This window comes from Oreochromis aureus, linkage group 18, assembly GCF_013358895.1.
Source record: "Oreochromis aureus strain Israel breed Guangdong linkage group 18, ZZ_aureus, whole genome shotgun sequence".
Classification (NCBI taxonomy): domain Eukaryota; kingdom Metazoa; phylum Chordata; class Actinopteri; order Cichliformes; family Cichlidae; genus Oreochromis; species Oreochromis aureus.
This window is the reverse complement of record NC_052959.1, coordinates 26,182,406-26,202,902: the sequence shown is the minus strand read 5'-3', so window position 1 is coordinate 26,202,902 and position 20,497 is coordinate 26,182,406. Positions and strand designations below refer to the sequence as shown.

The window sequence follows — 20,497 nt, the reverse complement described above, 5'->3', positions numbered from 1 at the left end:
TTCATTTGTGTTCATAAAAGGACCTTTTTATTTTATCGTTTCCCACAGATACACAGCGTACTGCTGTTCATTTTCCATTATTCATGTCATACAAGTCAGAAGCGGGTTAACAGTAAGGTTTTACAGCTCTAATAAAGCACACAGCACTGTGTTGTTGATGCAGCAGCACTTACAACAAAAAGCTTTTAGTAGGATCGGTGATGAACAGGAACAGATAGCTGAGAAAGGATTTATAGAGGTTAAACAGCACTGTGAGCAAACACATATAACTGCTTCCATTTCTCATGCAAATAATTGTATCATTACTACAACAAAGTAAGAGTGGAGGTGTTTTCATTTCTCATCCTCTCAGCGGAACTGAAGTGGACTCACACGCAGACCAATCACGTCCTTGCCGATCTCCGTTGCCTAGAAAAAGAGGACACATTACAAATTAGTGGGTGGGGGGTGGTGGTAGTTACAGCAGAGATGGGAATTTAAATAAATAAAAAGAAAAGTGAAGGCAGCATGTTTAATGATATAAAAATAGAAGCAGGAACTTAGAAGTGGTTAATAAAAGATTTCTGCTATCTTGTCATGACAACCACATTTGAAGATTTGAAAATGCTTCCGCTCACTAAGCTGAAGGTGAACTTTACTGACAGTATTATTGGCTTTTTTCTTGCAAATCTTCAACAGATATTACTGTGATAATATTATTTGGTGACAGACCTTATTCCCTTACTGAAGATAAAATACCTTCAAACATAAACAATTTACCAGATGTTCTTATTAAAGATGGTTACAGTTTCAGATCTGAGTGATCAAGAAACTTGATCATTCAGACCAAATTTTCTCTCCTTTACTAAATGATGGTCCCTAGAATTTCATATACATTTGTTTGGCCTACCTCTGTGACCCTGCAGATCTGGCCTTTGTAAGTGGGGCAGTAGCAGGCTCCAGACAGAGGGCACTTCTCAACGGGGCGTCCGCGGTACAGGGGAACGAAAGAGGCAGCGCACAGGTCAAATGGATTGTGGGGGTCGTAGTTCAACTGGTGGGCGTCTGTCAAGTTCTTCTCACAGGCTGCCAAAATCTTGCGAGTCTAAAGAAAGAGAATTTTTGCAAAGGAGATGATGGCAAGAGAATGACACCAGTGCATTACAAGCCATCTAATAAAGACCTTTATAAAATAAAAAAAATAAGCTTTGAGTGATGAACAACCAACCTGCTGTGCAACATCTGGCTTGGGCCCAAGTTCGAGGAGACGTCGTGCGAAGCCTGCAGCTGTCTTAAAGTTACGCAGTTTGAAGAAGAGGTTCAGAGCTGTGCGCAACACTAACACCATGTGGACTGGCTGGAGATTACAGTGGGTGAAGTAAGCAGCCATCTGCAAGGAAAACACAAACACACACATTTTTTTTTGAACATTTTCATCATGTTTTGGTGATTTATTTATTTTTTTTTTTTAAGCGTGAATCAGTGAAGGTTTCATCATGTTTTTTACCTCACACAACCTCTTCTGCTGTTCCAAAGTGTCTTTAGGCAGCTTCTTCCTCTCAGTCTCCATGGTCAGACCCACTATGTACTCTCTGCATATTGTAATCAACTGCTGAGCCTAAAACACATAACCCAGTTAAATATCTGAGTATATATAAATGTGTATCAGCATGTCAACAAAATGAGTTTATCTGAAAGCCACAGGAGCCATGAGAATCATACAGCCAAAAGCTTATTAGGTCCATTACAAATGGACTTTAGAGATTAAACAGATCAGGTTCAAGGCATGCTTGTTGCTTACCTCTGCAATCTCCTGTTTGTTATCAACCACCAGCAGAGGTACAGACAGAAGGATGACTCTGAAGCGCTCAACGGCGTCCTCAAATCGTCCAGCTGTGGTCAGCTGGTAGCACTGCTGCAGGCGGGAGATGAGATCAGAGAGACGCAGGCCCACAGCAGGCAGCCCCTGCTTTGCTCCACAGTCCTGAGAAGAAAATTAAAGATAAAAAAGTCATTTTCTACTTTGTGGAATAAATTAGAAACTATTAAGAGAAGGAACAAATATATCAAATGAACAGCTGTACCTTCCAGTTCCTTTGTGGGTGCCCACGCAGGCAGGGCAGGGACGGCAGCCCCAGGTAAGATGTGCGTCCTCTGGACAGAGTCTGCATGAAAAGCGACTTATAGGGGCCAAAGTTCACAACTCCAACCTGGTCGTGGAGCAGCTATGGTAGAAACAAGCAACAGTAATTAACCATTTATGCTTCCTTTTTAAACGATGATATATGTTATTAAAGGGAATCAAAAATAAATAAGTGGTGTTGGAAAACACTGTCAATATGAGCGTACCCTCATTGCAGTTTCAAAGGAGCCGGCCAGGATGTGATCCACTGGCAGCTGGGAATTGTTGCACCACATCTGGGTTGGACTTGTGCCCTTGGTTGGTGGGACAAAGAAGCCGTCCTCTGTTCCTCCACCTGCACCAACTGGTACATCCTGTTGATTGGTGTAAAGATAACGTAAAGCTGACCAGCTCAATACTTTGTACTCTTTTCACGTTTAACATGAGAAACATTTTCTCTCTCACCAGCTCTGGAGGAAGATCCAGGTCTTCCTCAACATCCCATCCTCCTCCTTCCTCTTTTCCCAATCCTTCCTCTCCTAATCCCTCCGGAGCATCCATGAAGCCATCTGAGAGAAAAAGAGGAAAAGATACACATTTAATTGTTTCAGGCTCAAGCAGCACAACGAAAGTTTGAAAAAAGATAATAAAAAAATAAAAGAGAGAAAATGATTTGTTAAAATCATTCTGAATTTACCTTCATCCAGCTGAAGCTCAGCATCATCTCCCCAGCCCTCGACTCCTGAAGTATCCATGTCCAAGTCGGCAGCCATCTGACCAGCTTTCCCTACAACACATGAACTCTGTTCTCACTTTGCCCATATTAAATCCCACACTTCTACATTTACTACCCTGTACAATAACTTCATCTTCGAATACCTTTAAAAACAGAAACACTTATGCATATTAGAAAGATTTACAAAAAAACCAATCAGCTGTTTTAAAAGCAATCCAAGTCCAGGCAGAAAACTCCCCCTCACACCCTGCATGTGAGTCTTTGGATATCTGGATCCAGATTGTATTGTGACATTTTCTTGAAATCATCGAAGGGATGTCTCAGTTTTTCTTATTTAAATCTGGTATGTAACGTTGTCCTATCTAGCAATGCTAAAAAATCGTTCCAAATATTCATCAGTTGATCACTTTCAGGTTGGGCCAAGTTGCACCACTAATAAAGTTTTGTTGCAAGTCCATATGCAACTTTTGACTAACCTGCTAACAAACAGATGAACCCAACCAATCACATAACCTTGTTCTGAATTAAAGAAACACAAGTACTTATGTGTCTCCATTCTTGGTTCCATTTGAACTGAGTTAACATGGTTGAAACTTCAAAGTATCATGTTTCTTCCTTTTCAGTCCATCATGGCTCTTGACTTACCCTTTGCTGCAATAGCTCCCTCAAAGAAGCCCTTTGAAACGGTGAGCAGAGGCCAGTTAGTGTCTAGAGGGTTGATGGGTGGAGGTGGCTGCAGGAGCTGTGCATTGGGATCAACCTCTGGCACCTAAAAGTCACACAAACCATTTTAAAATTAAAATTAAGCAATAATTATGTTATTTATCAACATGGGAATTGCTGTATTGTTTACAAAAAAACAATAGGTTCACTGCTTCTGGATGTTATTGTTTCCCATAATTTGTGTAGGAAGAATGTTTTGTGAACACACCGTCTCCTTTTCTGGGTCAAACGTCTCTTTTAGTGCCTCAGCCTCTTCATCCAACCCGTGTGTGGCTGCAGTCAGGTAGGCCAGTGACTCTGCAAGGATGCACACAAACAAATTTGCATGATGATTTCTCATTTTACTCCCATGAAGGCTGGGCAAGCAAAATACGACAGAATATGAATGAATGTTGACAAATTAACTCACTTTGTCCACAGTTCTTCAAGATTCTAACCCTCTCGCTGACGTCTCCCAGGTAGAGTGCTGCCTGGTAGTGACCGCTCATGTCCTTTCTGATCTCAGCTACACATAGATAACACAGCCATTAGAAATACTGGAAGAGAACATACACACCTTAACCAAATAAAGAATAGAAATCCTCACTCACCAATCTTCATCATCTTGCGTAGCTTGGCCAAGTTACCAGTGATGAGGTAGAGGAAGGTGAGCTTGTCAAAGTTCTTGGTCCTCTGATAGCACATTTCCACGACCTGGTGGTGACCCTGCAGCAGTGCTGCCTCACCCAGACGCTCCCAGCAGCTGCGCTCATCCAGGGCTTTGGCTGCCTCCAGAGCCACCTGGAAGTACAGAGATTTGATTTTTAATTTTGCAGACGGATCTCGGTCTCACCGTGATTTGATTAGAGCTCATCATGTACAAGACCTCCACCCTCATCTTAAAAACTGATAGAATAGGTACAGAAGTGTTTGATTAATGCTGCCAGCTCACCTCGATGTTGCCACACTCCAGAGCCAGGCTAAAGCGCGTCTTCTCATCTTTGACGAAGTGCAGTGCTACTTCGGGGTAGCCCTTCTTCTGCAGATAGGCAATGATGGACTGACCTACCAGTTTGGCATTGCGCACCATGTGGAGCACCTGAAGAGTAACAGGAATGACCTCAGAATTAGGAACCAAATGACTCCTGGTAAAAATGTAATGGTGTTTAATATGAAACTCAGATTATCACTGCACAGTTCTGGTGTTTAATCTCCTTCAGTATACTCAGATTATCACTTCAAGGACAACACCCTTAAGAACCGACCTCATCATATTTGCGATTGACCAGGGCCAGTTTGAAGCGGTACTCTGTGGGGTCGATGGTGAGCACACGAGGCCTGCACTCCCTGTCCAGGCAATAAACGCTGTTGCCTCTCACACGGGTCACATAGATGGGCAGGTCCAGGGTCCTGATGATGCCATGATCACTACAGGAACACAAAGAATGTTCTAAGTTAGACATTTTGCACTAATGCAGTCATGAACTGATGCTTTCTAACTGTGAAAGATTTCATCTTTTCTGTCCAGAGAATTCAAAGCCAACAAAGTTGTATTTGTCTTTAAAATATAAAGTTACATACTTGAGCAAAAACAATGCTCCAATTATTCTAAGCCACTGCTGTGCTTATTTTAAAAGACATCTGGGAGCACAACACTATCAAAGAAAACAAGCACTAAGGCAACATTTTAGCTTAGAACTTTCTCAGTGACAGCTTATTCTGTTGAAACTCTACAGGTCTGTGTTAAGATGTTTCTCTCCCCAGAGACTTGTGCCTGTGGGAATGAATAAACACTGCCTTTTCTAAGCAGCACATACCCAGACGTGAGGGCGTATTTGATGTGGTTGGAAGTGGTGTAGATAAAGACTCCACTCTCATCCCAGGCTCCACTCTTCACTCTGATGTTCTCGTGAATGTTGCACAGACTTTCCAGCTTACGGTTGCAGATCATAATTGCTGAGGGAAGGGAAGAAAAAAGAGAAAATCAGATTTAGAGCTTCCTTTGCGAACCAGCAGAGAAAACCTTCAGGTTTGAACATCTGTTGGTCAAATCTGCAGATATTCATCTCATCCACTCACCGTGTTTAGCCAGCAGAGCCACGTGGCTGGTGTCTGCACTCCACACCACGTACTTGACCTTGGAGATTTTCACAGTGGCCAGGGAGCGTTTCTGCTGCACGTCAAACAGTGTGACGCCATCGGTATCACGCAGCAGCAGTGAGCCTGTCCCGGCGTAGAAGATCTCCTCACAGCTCGGCACCTGGACTTTCTTCACAATTTCATTCTTCAGATTTTTAATCAGCAGCTGCAATGGAGAAATGAAAAAAACGTTGTGATAAATAATTACAGATCAGGACAAAAAGCAAAGTAAAAAGTTTTCTTTAAATATTTGTAGGCTGCACAAGTCACATAATGGACTCTTGATTGTTTCAGTCGGAGATTAACGTGCCAGACTGCCTTTAATCGATCATTTGTAAAGAACAAATGATTTACTGATCAACAGTTTCAGTTCTTTTTATAGAATTAACCAACTTTTCAAAAAATCTTTTAAAAAGGAATTTCCTATATATTTCACTACTTTGTAAACTTTCATATGCACTTACAGAATGCATACGGTCCAACACAGCAAATCTGTTCCTGGCCACCCAGACTGCTGTCAGACCAGAAGACCTTTTCCCCTCCGGTGCTGGAATTTAAAAAAAGAAAAGACAGCCTCTTGTTACTTCATTCAAGGAGATACAAACTGGAGGCATATAGTAACATTCAATAAGTAAAGAAACAAAACAAAACAAATATTTACAGAGTGTGAGAAAAAACATAACTAAAGTGGGTTTTTTGTTGTTGTTTTTTTACCATCGGGGTTCTGAGAGTCACTTTCTTTGGGAATTGAGTACAGGTCATAGGTGCTGTTCTCCAGGTTGGTTGCTCTCTGCAGGAGGTAAAGAGCATTTCAATAAACAGAAGCAAACCAACACACTTAACTGAGCAGTAAGTGATTAATGTGTGCGAGTGCATTTTAACTAAGAGACACTTACAGTGCAGAGCAGGACAGCGTTCTCAGCGGGATTATAAGACATGCTGAACACTGGGAACTTAGACCCACTAAGTTAAGGAAAAGGTAAAACAGGTAAAATGGTTATTTTAAATTAGACTGATTTTCATTTTAAAAAAACAAAACAAAAAAACCCTCCAAAAACCCCACGAAAGACAAAAACAAGCACTAGCCACAATTACTTAGACCAATTTCTTTTTGATTGCAGAAATAAAGAGGTCAATGTACAGTATTCGTATACTCAAAATGCTATCTTGTGCACACCACACCTGCGCAGCTGCATAACAGCCGTGTCTTTGCTGCTGTTGAAGTCCAGCTGGCGGAGGAAGCGATCCTTGACGTAGTAAAGCATGTTGCCATGTACAGCGTAGGCTGGACGTTCACGCTCCAGCTTGAACACAATCATACCACTGTCATGACCTTAAGGACACAAAATAAACCATCCGTCAGTGCAAATTTCACACGTGCACACTGTATTTTTTCCCCTCCTCAGGAAATACATGGCAGACATTTCCTGTTACTAGGCCATGTGAACTTAAGAGAACCATTAAAATCTTTTTTTTTCAAATTTTCCCTGATATGCAAAGGATCAGCTTCAAAACTAACCAAACTAACCAAACAACTACGTTGCAAATTGATATTTGAACTTGAAAATCTGTTAATGTTCCTGTTTTGATCAGATCACTGTCAGCACTTACCTGCAGCAAACAGGTTGAGGTTTGGGTGGGCACCCAGCACCCAGAAGCGATCGTGATCACGGCGGAAGGTCTGTACTCCGGTCCTTTTGGACATGTCCCACACCCGGATGCTCTTGTCCTCAGAGTTGGACAGAATGAGCTCCTGGCGTGGGTGGAAGATGGCACAGGACACGTTGTTGTAGTGCCCACGGCATGTATCGAGCTCCCATGCCTTGGACTCTGAACACAGACGGGGGGAAAAACAAAAAAATGAGACATGATTAAAGACAAAAAACAAGCAGAAACAGTTACAGCAGGAAACAATTAGTGAAGTAGTTAGCTTGATGAAATACCTACTTCTTGGCACATAACAGAAAAGTCAGGGGTTTTCGTTTCCGTGAACATCAACTTCTAACGCTCATGTAAAGTCACTCACCATTCATCCTCCAGATCTTCACCTGCCTGTCATCAGCTCCAGACACAATGAGAGGCATGCTGGGGTGGAAGGCTGCCCAGTTGACCCCACGATCGTGACCCTGAACATAAACATAACCTCAAGTCACACAAACAGCTGTCATAGCACAGCATCGTTCTATATGAAACTAAACTGTGTTACTCTCTGAGAAGCTGTTTCAGTACCATTAAATAAATAATATATCACACAGAAACCATAAAATACTACATTAAAACAAAACCCAAGCAATGTAGTTTTTTTTTTATGACTGAATATTTCTGACCTTAAGTCGTAATCACATACCCCTTAAAACACAGATTCAACTGCTAGCTCAGGCTAAAAGGTGGTGTTTTCCACAGACAGAACTGCATCATGGACTTTTTTGATGATTTGGAGAACCTCATTAACAATGAACTTGTCTCTATATTTTCACTCTAAAGGATGCATTTCATATTTTGTAAAAGGAAAAAAAACAAAACCAAAAAGGACATCCAAACAATATGTGAGCCGAAGACTACGAATGGACATTTCCCTGTAATGAGATACCAGGAACAAATGAAGGTTCCCCCCAGTAACCTTTAAAGGCTGATTCACTCAAATGACCACAACATTTACAAAAGGTACAAAGTTGCTTCTCACCTCGAGGACGTGTTTAACAACAGCATCAGAGGCACCAAACAAGTCAACACCAGAGATGCCGCGCACCTCCGTTTCCACAGCACCTGGAGACAGGTTCTTCTTCCTCAAACCTGGAACCATCAGAGAGCACCGCATGCAAAGGGGGGAGCCATAATCAAGTTACACAGGGCACAACCACAGTAGAGGATCGGAACATGGGGAAAAACAAGATACATATTATTTAGATATCAAATTTGGAGAATCATCATTGGAGAAGAGAGGCCACAAAAAGGGGGGTTTAAAAACACAGCGCACTGTTGTACTACTGAACACACACACAGGTTTGAAACACACCAACACAACCTCTGCTTTCTCATTGACTGCCAGCTTGAGTCTGGAAACAATCATTCCTGCAGCCGTGCTTTGATTGGTTTAATTAATCATCATCTTACAGAAGAAATCGGAATCACTTGTGATTTGGATGGATAGCAGAGCAAGGTAGCTGATTATTTCAGAGACTCAGTGAGATCAGGAAATGAAAAAAGATGGAGAAAACACAGCTTGTATTCATGATTCCTGCCTGTTAAAACAATGTGGTGAGCAGACAGTACAACAGCACAGAGAGAGATGACACGCAGGAAACAGAAATGACACTAGGAACCCATGTGCAGGTGTGGATGTTTCCAGGGAGAGCATGGGATAAGGAGGACACAGGGAGTGTGTGGACTTGGCTGATGGAGGTGGAGTGGGTGGTAGCTAGCATTGTAAAGGTGAGCCTCGATGGGGCGTTGAGTATCAGGATTATGAGTCTTGGAGTTTGCTTTCTTAAAGGCTCATGCACATTTCAGTCACAATGTTTAAATGACGTGCAGTTAGTATAGTCTGAAATGCCACAATTATTGGTTAGGAATGAAGATGATAACAATAAGTTGCAATGACTACAGGAAATATAAACCTGAAGTATATTTCATGTTATTATTATTTTTTTTTAATAGTAGAGCCAGTCGTGCAAATGTCATAGGTCATATAGAAATATGGGACAGCCAGAAAGTTTAAGTGTATAAAAAAAGATTAACTTTTTTTTTAAACCAATTAATGTTTTTGTTTGGATGCCAAAGCAGTATGGATTTTCTATATTGTGAGTATGAGTTCAAAGTAACCCCTTAAAGCTAAACCTGCCCATAAACATACTATGTCTTTATCATAAAAAATGAAAACACATGCTGCAGTTAAGTCATGTGATAGACAAGTTAAAAAATAAAAAAAAAGTACAAATGGATGCAGCCATGCTCAATCCAAAAACTAAGTTAAATTCCATAAACCCAGGATTGGTGAATGTTAGAACTTATGCATGTTCACATGAAAGGAAGTGAAAGCAAATGAGTGCAGTTAGTCTAAAGACAAGAAACAGGAGAAAGAAAAACCACAAGATTTTTACAGCATGCACAGGCACAGAAACACCTCTCCAATTATCCATCTATGTGGATTTTATCCTTTCACTGTGCATCTATCTGATCTGTAAGGCCTTTCTCCTTTCAGAGCTTTTATTTACAGTGTAGTATTAAATTAAAAAAATAAATAAATACCACACCATAAATTTGTTCCACTGCATCTAACTCTCTCACCATCTATCAAAAGAGAGGTGTTTCTGCAAACAGCCCACAGAGTTTTATCCTCTACAAGTCAGAGAGGAAGAAGAGGTTTAGGACTTCACTTCGGTCCTGCTCCTGTTTTCTTCCTCCTCATCTGTACCACTCTGCTCCCAACCCCTCCCCCAAAACCCAGCCCGCTGTCCTCTGGTCTGCCATCCCCAGGCCCTCACCGGAGATATCCCACACTCGCACAGTCTGGTCCAAACTGCCCGACACCACCAGGTCCTCAGATGGGTGGAACTGGGCGCACATCACGTAGTGATTATGGCCAGTCAGCACACTGCAGAGAAGAAAGAAATAGGAAACATAAGAAATTAGGGCAGACCATTCATTTTCATTATGGTAAATTTTAACAATTTTCATTCCTCTGTTTATTTAAAATCTCAGTTAAACAGCCTAACTATGTGCAAGTTGTGAGAAACAACAGTTTAAACTTTACACAGTGTCTTACCAGACACACGTCCTGGACTGCCAGTTCCAAATGCGAATCGTCTGATCATCTGAAGCGCTCAGAATCCAGGGGTACTCCTACAGGCAAGGTGACAATTAATGAAATAACTTAAGTCTAAATTGTTCTAACATAAATTACAAAAAAAAAAAAAAAAACAGAAGGAAGTACTAATCCAGTGGGGTGACAATATAAATTAAAACCCCTTAAAGACAAAGTGTTTACCATAATATGTAGTACTGTACTGAATCCCAGCTTTAGCGTTGTTTACATTTACATTTGCACAGTGCTCCACCATCACAAATAAAACTAATGATTTCTCTCGTGGACTTGGAGACAACCTATCCTATCTTGAATGATAGGCTAAGATCTGGTGACTGGAAAAGCCATAGCATACAAGTTGCATAATTTAATCTAATGAATCCTATTGCCAGATTGGTGGAGGCCATTCTGGAAGAGAGCACTTCACAGGATAAAAGGTGATCATCTTGAATACCTCCACTGATTTGCACAAGTAGTTCAAAATAGGAGAGTCACTGCAGGAGTCAAAGGTTCAAGGTTTCCTTTAATTTGTCACTTGTCCATTTTCTATGTTAAAACGGCAGGACAACTCACATGGTGAAAGAAGGTGGTTCTGATGTAGTCAAGATGCCCAAGGAGGGTGAAGAGACAGCGTCTCAGCTTGTAGTTCCACACCTGTACACAAAAAGAACATTTACGCAGCTCTCACCTAGGTTTCATTTTACAGTAGTGCATTAAGACATGGCAGCACCTTAGATGTTTAGGCAAAATATTAGAAATCCTGAGTATGAGATACTGCCTCAAACCAAAGAAACAAAAATAAGCACTTAAACAACATTTATCCAGCTTCATGACATTTAGTGAGAGTGTTGATGCCACAGCAGTCCCACCTTGATTTTGTAGTCATCCCCTCCAGACACAAACAAGGGCTGCTGCTTGTGGAAATCAATCCCTCTGACAGGACCTGTGGTGAGAGACCACATTAAATCACACCTCATTTCCATTAATAGCACAGTCTGTAAGCTAAAGCAGCGTACTCGAGCTAAAACACCGTCTTACCGTCATGCTCATCGAATTTGTCAATAAGTGTACACATCCGATAGTCCCACAGCTGGATGACTCCGTTGTGCAAACTTGCAAGAACCCATGGCCGTTTGGGATGGAAGCTCAGGCCTGAAATGTAAAACAGCTCGTCAGATCTCTCACAGAAGAGGCTATTACACTTCAGACGACCAGCATCATCCTAATTTACAGCGGTTTTTTAAACATGCAAAGTGATGTTAGCCGAACAGCTAAGGACACGTACAACTACTGTCCATTTATCGCTACATCTGAATAAGACACTATAACGACAAATTAGTTAGAGACAGTCGGAGGAAAATCTATTTAAAAACAAGAATAAAGAGACAACTCTGAATGAATAATCAACCGAGGACGATAACGTCAACTAGCTAACGTTAGCTTCTTTGCTAATAAGTAGCTAGCAGACTCTTACCTTTGACACGGGCCGACTTCGTTTCAAATTTTGTTAACATCGTTACTGGTGAACCGCAAAGGTCTTCTTTTTAATGCTGAGACAAAACTCAGCCAGAGCAAATAATTAAAAAGGACTAAACTCTGCAGATATGTTGAATCAAGCGGCCTGACCACCTTCGCCCATTTAGTTGATTCTCCTTTTTCCTGACACGTAGTCCGTTTTGTCTTCCGGTTTTGAACAATAAAGTTTTGCGACGAAAATCTGACGCAGAAAGTTCCACGGCAGCGGCGCATAGAAATGTACCACATAGACAAGACATCTGCGACTAAATGCCGTCATAACAAATCTAATCTGTATATTTCCAAGCACTCCTTAGACGTATGAAATAAATATACGGACTCGGATAAAGAGTCGTTCGTTTCTTTAAAAAAGCGGTAAAAATCTAAGAGACAAAAAGGTTATTCTTTAAAATGTCAATGTCATGAACTCACAAATTCTATTAGATTAAAGTGAGAAATTCATAATTTAAAAAAAATAATTAAGATTAAGATTGTTTTCTTCATAAACGATTCTAAAATTCCTTTTTTCTAAATCCGACTGCAAATTATAATTTGATGACGTCATCTGCTGCAGGCACAATACGTGGCACGCGCGGGCGCCTGTAATGTGAAGTAATGCGTTTCCACTGGATTAAAAAAAAAAAAATAATCAATAATCTAGGATTGCAACAAAAAGAAAGTGGACTTCTACACAATTCTTTCCTCTTTAAACGTCTCAAAATACAGTTGTGGTCAGAAGTTTACACACGCATTCGTAGGCATGAAGGTTGTGGTAATTTGGGGCTTTTAGTGATTTCTTTGACCTGTTCTTTTTCCAGGTTTGGGTTATAGGACATCATACATCTTTAATGACTTTAAAAACAGTCAGAATAATTCTTACTGGATGGAACTCTTATTGTCAGACTTGGTAGAATTTATATATGCTGACTGGTTTCATGGCATGTGCTTATAATCATAGTCTACAGATTTTCAAGAGTGTTGAGGTCAGGGCTTTGAGAAGGCCATTCCAGAAGCCTGTTGTATCTATTTTAGTTTTAATATGTGTTTGGGATCACTGTCCTGTTGGAAAATCCAACCGTGTTTCAAGTTTCAAATGTCTAGCTGTTGATTTGAGGTAACATTGAACAATTTAGAACTAGTTCCCTTTCTTCATTTTTCCATCCACTTTGTCCAGTGTACTCATACAATTGGCAGCAAAAAACCCCAGAGCATGATACTACCACCACCATGCTTGACAGTTGGTATAGTGTTTTGAAAGACTCTCCTTTAATCCCCCAAACAAACCCTTTATCACTGTGGCCAAATAACTCAATCTTTATCTGAGTGGCATGCTGACAAAGAGAAACTACCAGCTGTAGTCAATGAAGATTACTAATAAGACGTTAACAGGTTTTGTCATGTTAAAGACATTGTAAAAGAAGTCATTAAAAGCCCCAAATTACAGTGACATGTTCAAAATGAGTGTATATAAATTTATTTTATTTATTATTTATTACTTGAGAATTTAAATAAAAAAAAATCCTTTACTTCATTTACTGCAGATTTTCTCCAGTAATGCAGCATATTTCATAAAATGACCATAGCTTTAGTCATGACTACAGCATAGACAAACTGAAGTGCAGTAAACTTATAGTAAAACTTCTCTTAATGCAGTTGATTATGACACAATATTTCTACTCATGTTCCATAAGCAGTATGAAAGAAATAATGACAAAAATCACACCGGGAACAATTACAGTATATCATTAGTTTTATTTTATATATTTACAGAAGAATAGTGTCAAAAACAAGTTTTATTATCATCATTATTTTTTATTATTTTTAACGGTGCTGTGGGAAACATTGGCATTGGCCCTGAGAGTTGAGTCCCACCCCACAATGGGATGAAACCACAGGTCTCTGTAAACCTCTGCAGCAGCACTCCCCTCAGCTGATGTAAATCGCATCTCTTCTCAGTGCATGGTTGACTGATTCCTTTCACAGAACCCTTTATTATACAGTCACTGATGGGCTGGTGGTCGTGTGATATCTAGATCTCTCTCTACAGTTACAGAAGTCAACTGTTATCCACTACACAAACCCGACAGCCACTGCCAGAAAGTGCCAACATCAGGTTGTTGATGTCTTACCCAATAGCGCATCTCCATGTATTAGCCACCTCTTTCTCTCGTCCTTTCACGTAACACAATGTGATGTTTACTACACTGTCTGTCGCCCTCTCTGGAACAAACATGACGCACTTTTATAGGGTTTATTTTCATGCCCTCATGTGATTGTTGTTTCCCAGCGGGGACCCCATACCAAAGGAAAACACCATTTTGCACATTGAAAACACTGGGAATCACAGGGAAGCACTTTGCACAGTTACTCTACACTATAATGATCACTTCAACCACAGCAAAGGCATCCAGGAATCATCAATCACTTCAAATCAATATTTTGGAATGAGGAATAGCAAATGGGTCTTATTAAATTAGCTGGCTTAGTTTTAAGAGGTAAAGGAAATCTCTTATGAGGGCTTCACTCCTCTTTAGTTGTTTTAATCTTTTAAATAACTAACAAATGTACACATTTTTCATAGTTTTCTAGCATGTTAACCATAAACTTTCTAAGTTAAAGCTTTTAGCTTAAGTGAAATGCTGGAAAACAATCACTTGGGATGTTATTGCAAATTCAGACCATTTTAACTCCGATCGTAGCTGAATAATAGATGAAATTTCACGTTCTAATGAAACCTAAAAACAACAACTTAAAGTCACTTTGAAAAGGCACCGTTTATACCCGTGAAGTGGTTTGATGTAAATTACCATAAGGTTAAACAGTATGTAAAAACAACACTGAGAAGGCCAGTGGTATTTTCTTCTTACAGAAACTCTGCTAAAATTAAAGTGTGAAGGAATTGTGGCAGCTGCTAATGAAAAGATGTCCAAATGTTCTTAGTTGTGCCTTCCATGATTTTTATGGAGAAGAATATGTGTGTTTGTGTTGTTTGTGATTCCTTATGTTGCTTCTGTTTCCACACACTTTACTCTTTAGGAGGAGAGCGGTGATGACGGATTAGTCACACTCCTGCCTGACATTTGCTTCTCATTCTGTCACTCTCCCCCGCTGCTGACACACACAGAGCGACCCTTCGGCTCAAGTGCTTCAGATGGACACCGCCACTACCCTCATCACATGACGGAGCACTGCTCGGCTGACCCGGCCCCAGGGCCTCCAGGGAGATTGAGTGAGTCCATGTCAAAGTTAAAGCCAGGAGGCTGGAGAGGAAGAAAAAAAAAAAAGAGAGGAAGAACTATAAATATTTGTGCTCATTTAAAATCACATAAAATTCAGATTAAAACATCAACCGCAGTTCTGTTATGAAAGGGACAATCAAATTACAGCACATTTTCTTTCCCTGAAATCTTAGTTGTACAGCGAGGTCAAACACACAATGGTGTTTTTACTTACCGCATCACCTGCTAGCTCTTTGGGTGGTTGTCCAAGGTCTTGCAGCTGTTGGTAAAAGAAACAGGATGAGTTACCAGTTTCACTCTACACATAAACTGGTGTTTGTATGAGATAAGAGATAGTGCTGCATCACCTTTTGCATCAGGTCCATGATCCTCTCAAATGTGCTCTCTTTATCTGCTGCACCCTCTTCCTCCCTCTCAAAGAGCTTACAGATGTCTCCCATGATTTTGGCCTGCTGCTCATAGCGCTGGTAGTCCTCTGGACTAAGGCTCGGTTTGTTGGTTTCCAGCCACTCTGGGTACTGCAGGAATTAAGTACAGTTAATACAATTACTGAATGGGATACTGCAGAATATAATGTCTGCTATAAAACCAAAAGCACACCTTAGTAGTGATTTCCTTCAGGGATGGATAAAGCACCTCCTTAGAGAGAAGATTCTGCATGATGGACTGCATGATGGGCAGGATGTTTCCATCATCACCACCACCACCTTCACCCTCCTCCAACCCTAGGCCCTCTAGTGCTTTGACAAGGTCATCTCCAGCTAGTCCCGAAGACTGCAAGAAAACAATCAGACTATGAAATTGCTCTCATATGCAAAATCTTCATCATATTTGCACAATTTCAGCTTGACCCACCTTCAGGTTGTCTGCATTTTTGGCCAGCCCCTGAAGGGTTTCTTTAAGACAGGAAGTGAATTCTTGTTGGGAGGCAGTGTCAGTACCTGGTCAGAATAAACAGAGTATTTTGCCAAAAAGCCAAAATAGGCAGAGGACTAGAAGTAAACCATAGTCAACACAAGCCTATATCTTACCAACTTTTCCCGCAGCCTCTGATAGCTTCTGAAAGTGTTGGAGAAGCTCCGGTTCCTCCTGAGCCAGCTCCGTCATGGCCTTCTCCCACTCCTCCTTAGCTTGGGCAGCCATGTCCCCTTCAAAGAGAGTCTCGAAGAGCTTACAGTCCTCAAGCAAAGGGGGCTGAGACAGGCAGAGAAAAAAACCCCAAAATACCTTATTTAGAAATAAGGAAAAACTGAGGGAGATGTTCTTCTTTTCACTCCATCTGAATTGAAACTGTTTTGTTTTTATGTTCTAGACCCGACTCTAGCTTACACTTGATGTAAACCTGCAGCAGTCTTGCTTCCTAATAGTAAAAGAACCAACATTTGAAAGCTCAACACTAAAATAACACTGACACTTTCTAGTTTGCAGTTTTGGATAGAAAATTAACAGAAAAAGACAGAAAAGCACTGCTTTATCAGTCAAATATTGCCATCTGCAAATACTGATATTTACTGATATCAGGAAATAAGAAAGTTGCGATGTTTATCTGTTGTGTGACCTCAGTTTTTTTGGTGGTGAAATGTTAAAAAAAAGTGATGGAGGACTGAAAAGACTTCAAATTGTCTCAGTTATTTCTTTAAAAGCAACATTTCCTAGTTTTCCTAACATTATGGGGAATACACAACAGTAAAAAACTGAAAAAAAAAAAAGTATTGGTATTCACTATTAGCCAAACTTTTATTTAAAAATTTGCCACCGTGACACCACCATGGTTGGACTCAACTCTGATGGAGATGAGAGACCATACAGGACGGATGTAGAGAACTTGTCCCTCTGGTGCTTAGAAAATAACCTGAAGCTAAACGTCCTTAAAACAAAAGAACTCATAATGGACTTCAGGAGGCACAGACAGGTCCATTCCCCACTGATTATAAATGGAGAACGGGTGGAATCTGTCTCCACCTTCAGGTTTCTGGGCACCTGGATCCACAACACCATCACCCCGGTAAAGAAGGCCCAGCAGCGGCCGCACTTCCTCCGTGTCCTGAGGCAGAAAAATCTGAACCGGAAGCTGCTGCTGGTCTTCTATTCTAAACATTCTATTCTAAATTATTTCGCAAGCACCTTTTGTGCACTACTGCTGGCTGAGGACGAAGCGGCTGCAGGTTCAGGGGCTGGAGGGACGGACGCCTTCTCAAAGTCATCCAACGCACCTGAAAGAAAGCGATGACATTAGAACCAATTCAGTCAAAATGCATTTAATGGTTTCATATTCACTGACAAATAATTATCCAGTTATCCCATTGCTATGGGTTTGTCCCATTGCTATGGGATAACTGGGATAACTGATGGGCTGGATGTCAGCATATGACAATTTTTCTGAACTTTAAAATTGTCATTCTTGTTTTTAATCAACTCATTCTGAGTTCAAAACAAAAAAGGATTATTTTCATTATTAAAGAAAATTAGCAAAAGCATAATATATTCACATTTTAAAACGCAAAGGCAGTGACTTTTTTTTTTTACTAATCAATTAATCAACAATCACTTCATTCTTCAAACACTCATTTTGACCTTTAATTAGCAAAACACAACAACCTGCTTAATCTTAAACTGACCACAAGAGTGGCAAAGAAAGGTTATTTAAGTAACTTAGAATATGAAATGGTTGTTCAGAAACTGCTGATTTACTGGGATGTTCCCACACAACCATCACTGCGGTTTAAAGAGAATGGTGTGAAAAGAGAAAAGATCCAGTGAGCAGCAGTTCTCTGGGTGAAAATGTCATGTTGATGTCAGAGGTCAGAGAATAGCCAGGAAGCTTCGAGCTGACAGGAAGGCAACATTAACTTAAATAACCACTCAATGCAACCAGTCAACACAGAAAAGCATCTCTGAATGCAAAATACATCAAACTTTGAAGTACAAGGGCTACAGGGGCATAAAACCACGCCAGGTGAAATTCCTGTCAACGAAGAACTAATTTGAACACTAGAAGCTTAGAAAAGGTTTGACTGGTCTGATGAGTCTTGATTTCTGCTGCAACATTTGGATGGAAGGGTCAGAATTTGGTGCATATAACACAATAATATGTTGTCTTATGTAAGACAAATGATGACTTTAAATTGAAGGAAAAATATATAAAGTGGTTTGAAGATTTTTAGCCCTTTTCTGATTGTTTTATTATTGTTATGAATGTCTTTTATATTGAAAACCTACTGTTGAGAAAATAAAACTGTATATAATTTAGCCTTTATACATATTTGGAAAAATAAAACACTTTAAATCCTAAGCTGGGTTGTTTTGAAAATTTGCCTTGAACAAAATATGTCGTTAAGGAAATTGACTCCGTGTTCTGTGCAGATACACGATGAAGGGCACAAACTGAACCCGGATAAAGTTATCTGACAGCAGAGACATGAAGCGATTCGTGCTGACGTTTCTTCTTGAACATTACTTCTGCAGATCTTTGGGACCCGGGCAGGAGCACCTGACGTTGAGCTAAGCCCTGACACGGTGGAAGCACAACAACAACAAAAAAGGACACAGCGACACCACGAAGCTGCACGAAAATCCCACTGCTGTGTTCAGAAATACACACACTGATAAAATATTAATGCCGACTCTTACTGTCCAATAATTCTTCCAGCTCTGCATCGTGTCCATCGGACGACCCTCCTGTTCCTGACGCCATGATGTTGCCTTCTCCAACCCAGCGCGGAAACTGCCGCTTCTGCTGTAAAAATGTCGCGAACACCTCTACGTCACTCACCCGAGTCTGATTTTAAATGTAGCGCCGCCTCGTGGCCGGTTAAATATTTTACTCTGGAGTGTTGTTTAGTGTTATGGAAAACGCGCACACAAAAGCACAAATGTTTACATAATACTTCCTGTATTTAATTTCTGTTTTTATTAGAATTTATGTGACTTTTTAAATGTTTTCTATTTAATTGTGGTCACTCTTTTGTGTCATTTTCACTGTACAATTTGCCTTTATTTCATTGTTCTTTGAGATTGTCTTTATTTTAAAGTATCCTACTTTTATTCAATTATAAATATTTTACAGATTTTGTTTGGACATGGTGTTTATCCCATCTTCACCTCGTTGTTCTTATTATTACAATGGACAAATTCTGTATCTGTAAATGTCACTGATAAGAAACCACACTGCTCTGTACATTTAGTCAGTTTAAAACTCGCAAACATTAAACTACAGTTGTTTTATTTGAGAGTCCTGATAGAGAAGTATAGGGAAGATTAAAAGGACTTGAACTGTGGATCTAGCCAAAGCGTGTGATAGAATGAAGTCAGGAGTGGCAGAGAAGTGTGTGAGGGTGGTGCGGGACACGTATAAGGACAGTGGTGATGTGTGCAGTTTAACTGATAGATGGGTTCAAGGTGGGGGTGGGATTATATCGGGGTTTAGCTCTGAGCACCTTCTTGTTTGGACAGGTTGGCAGATGAGGTCAGCCTGGAGTCTCTGTGGACGTCGATGTTCGTGGATAACATTGTGATCTATATTGAGAGCAGGCAGCATGTGGAAGAGAGCCTGGAGAGATGGAGGTATGCAATGGAAAGAAGAGGAATGAAAATAAGTAGAAGGCAAGATAGATTACATGTGTTTGAATGAGAGGGAGACAGGTGTAAGAGTGAAGCTGCAAGAAGTGGTGATAGTGAAGGTAGTTGATTTTAAGTACTTTGCGTAAACCATCCAAAGCAATGGATGGTGCACACGAGAGGTGAAGAAGAGAGTGCAGGCAGGGAGGAGTGTGTGGAGCCAAGTATCAGGGGTGATGTATGATAGAAGGACAGCAGCAAGAGTGAAAAAAAAGTTTAAGGCTTACAAGATCACCTGTTATGATGTCATCTTGGAGATCATGGCACCATCACTGGAAATGGTTACATCAGAGGGGCAGCTCAGGTTGAATAGCTTGGAGACAAAGTTAGTAAGGAAAGGCTGAAATGGTTGGATCACGCAAAGAAGATGGATAATAGATATACTAATAATGCATACATTTGACAAAGGGTGTTGAAGATGGAGCTGCCAGACAGAAAGATTAATTGACATGGTAGACAGAGGCTGAGATGAAAGCAAATGATCCACTGTGGTCAGTGTTGGGAAGGTTACTTTTAAAATGTATTCCATTACAGAATACTGAATACATGCCCCAAAATGTATTCTGTAACGTATTCCGTTACGTTACTCAATGAGAGTAACGTATTCTGAATACTTTGGATTACTTAATATATTATCGTGCTGT

At 40.5% G+C, this 20,497-nt stretch overlaps 2 protein-coding genes across 2 annotated transcripts; both read right to left on the bottom strand.

Moving 5' to 3' along the window:
* copa (COPI coat complex subunit alpha) lies at positions 1-12,172 on the bottom strand. The gene is made up of 30 exons (XM_031748257.2): positions 11,957-12,172; positions 11,521-11,634; positions 11,352-11,425; positions 11,056-11,136; positions 10,444-10,520; positions 10,163-10,272; positions 8,362-8,471; positions 7,705-7,804; positions 7,290-7,508; positions 6,861-7,011; positions 6,575-6,641; positions 6,393-6,468; positions 6,143-6,225; positions 5,619-5,844; positions 5,357-5,495; positions 4,805-4,967; positions 4,492-4,638; positions 4,151-4,340; positions 3,970-4,065; positions 3,769-3,857; positions 3,483-3,606; positions 2,799-2,888; positions 2,567-2,670; positions 2,329-2,475; positions 2,064-2,204; positions 1,781-1,963; positions 1,487-1,597; positions 1,208-1,369; positions 890-1,084; positions 1-408 (listed from the first exon to the last, which is right to left on the bottom strand). Exons 1-30 carry the CDS (start codon positions 11,994-11,996, stop codon positions 349-351), a joined length of 3,669 nt encoding a protein of 1,222 aa, XP_031604117.2. The 5' UTR covers positions 11,997-12,172; the 3' UTR covers positions 1-348.
* Positions 12,173-13,724: 1,552 nt separating this feature from the next.
* pex19 (peroxisomal biogenesis factor 19) lies at positions 13,725-18,977 on the bottom strand. Its single transcript, XM_031748269.2, has 8 exons — positions 18,867-18,977; positions 17,361-17,449; positions 16,268-16,430; positions 16,092-16,177; positions 15,837-16,010; positions 15,584-15,754; positions 15,451-15,495; positions 13,725-15,257 (listed from the first exon to the last, which is right to left on the bottom strand). The coding sequence occupies exons 1-8, from the start codon at positions 18,928-18,930 to the stop codon at positions 15,171-15,173; spliced, it is 879 nt and encodes a 292-aa protein (XP_031604129.2). The 5' UTR covers positions 18,931-18,977; the 3' UTR covers positions 13,725-15,170.
* Between the last annotated feature and the right edge of the window lie 1,520 nt (positions 18,978-20,497).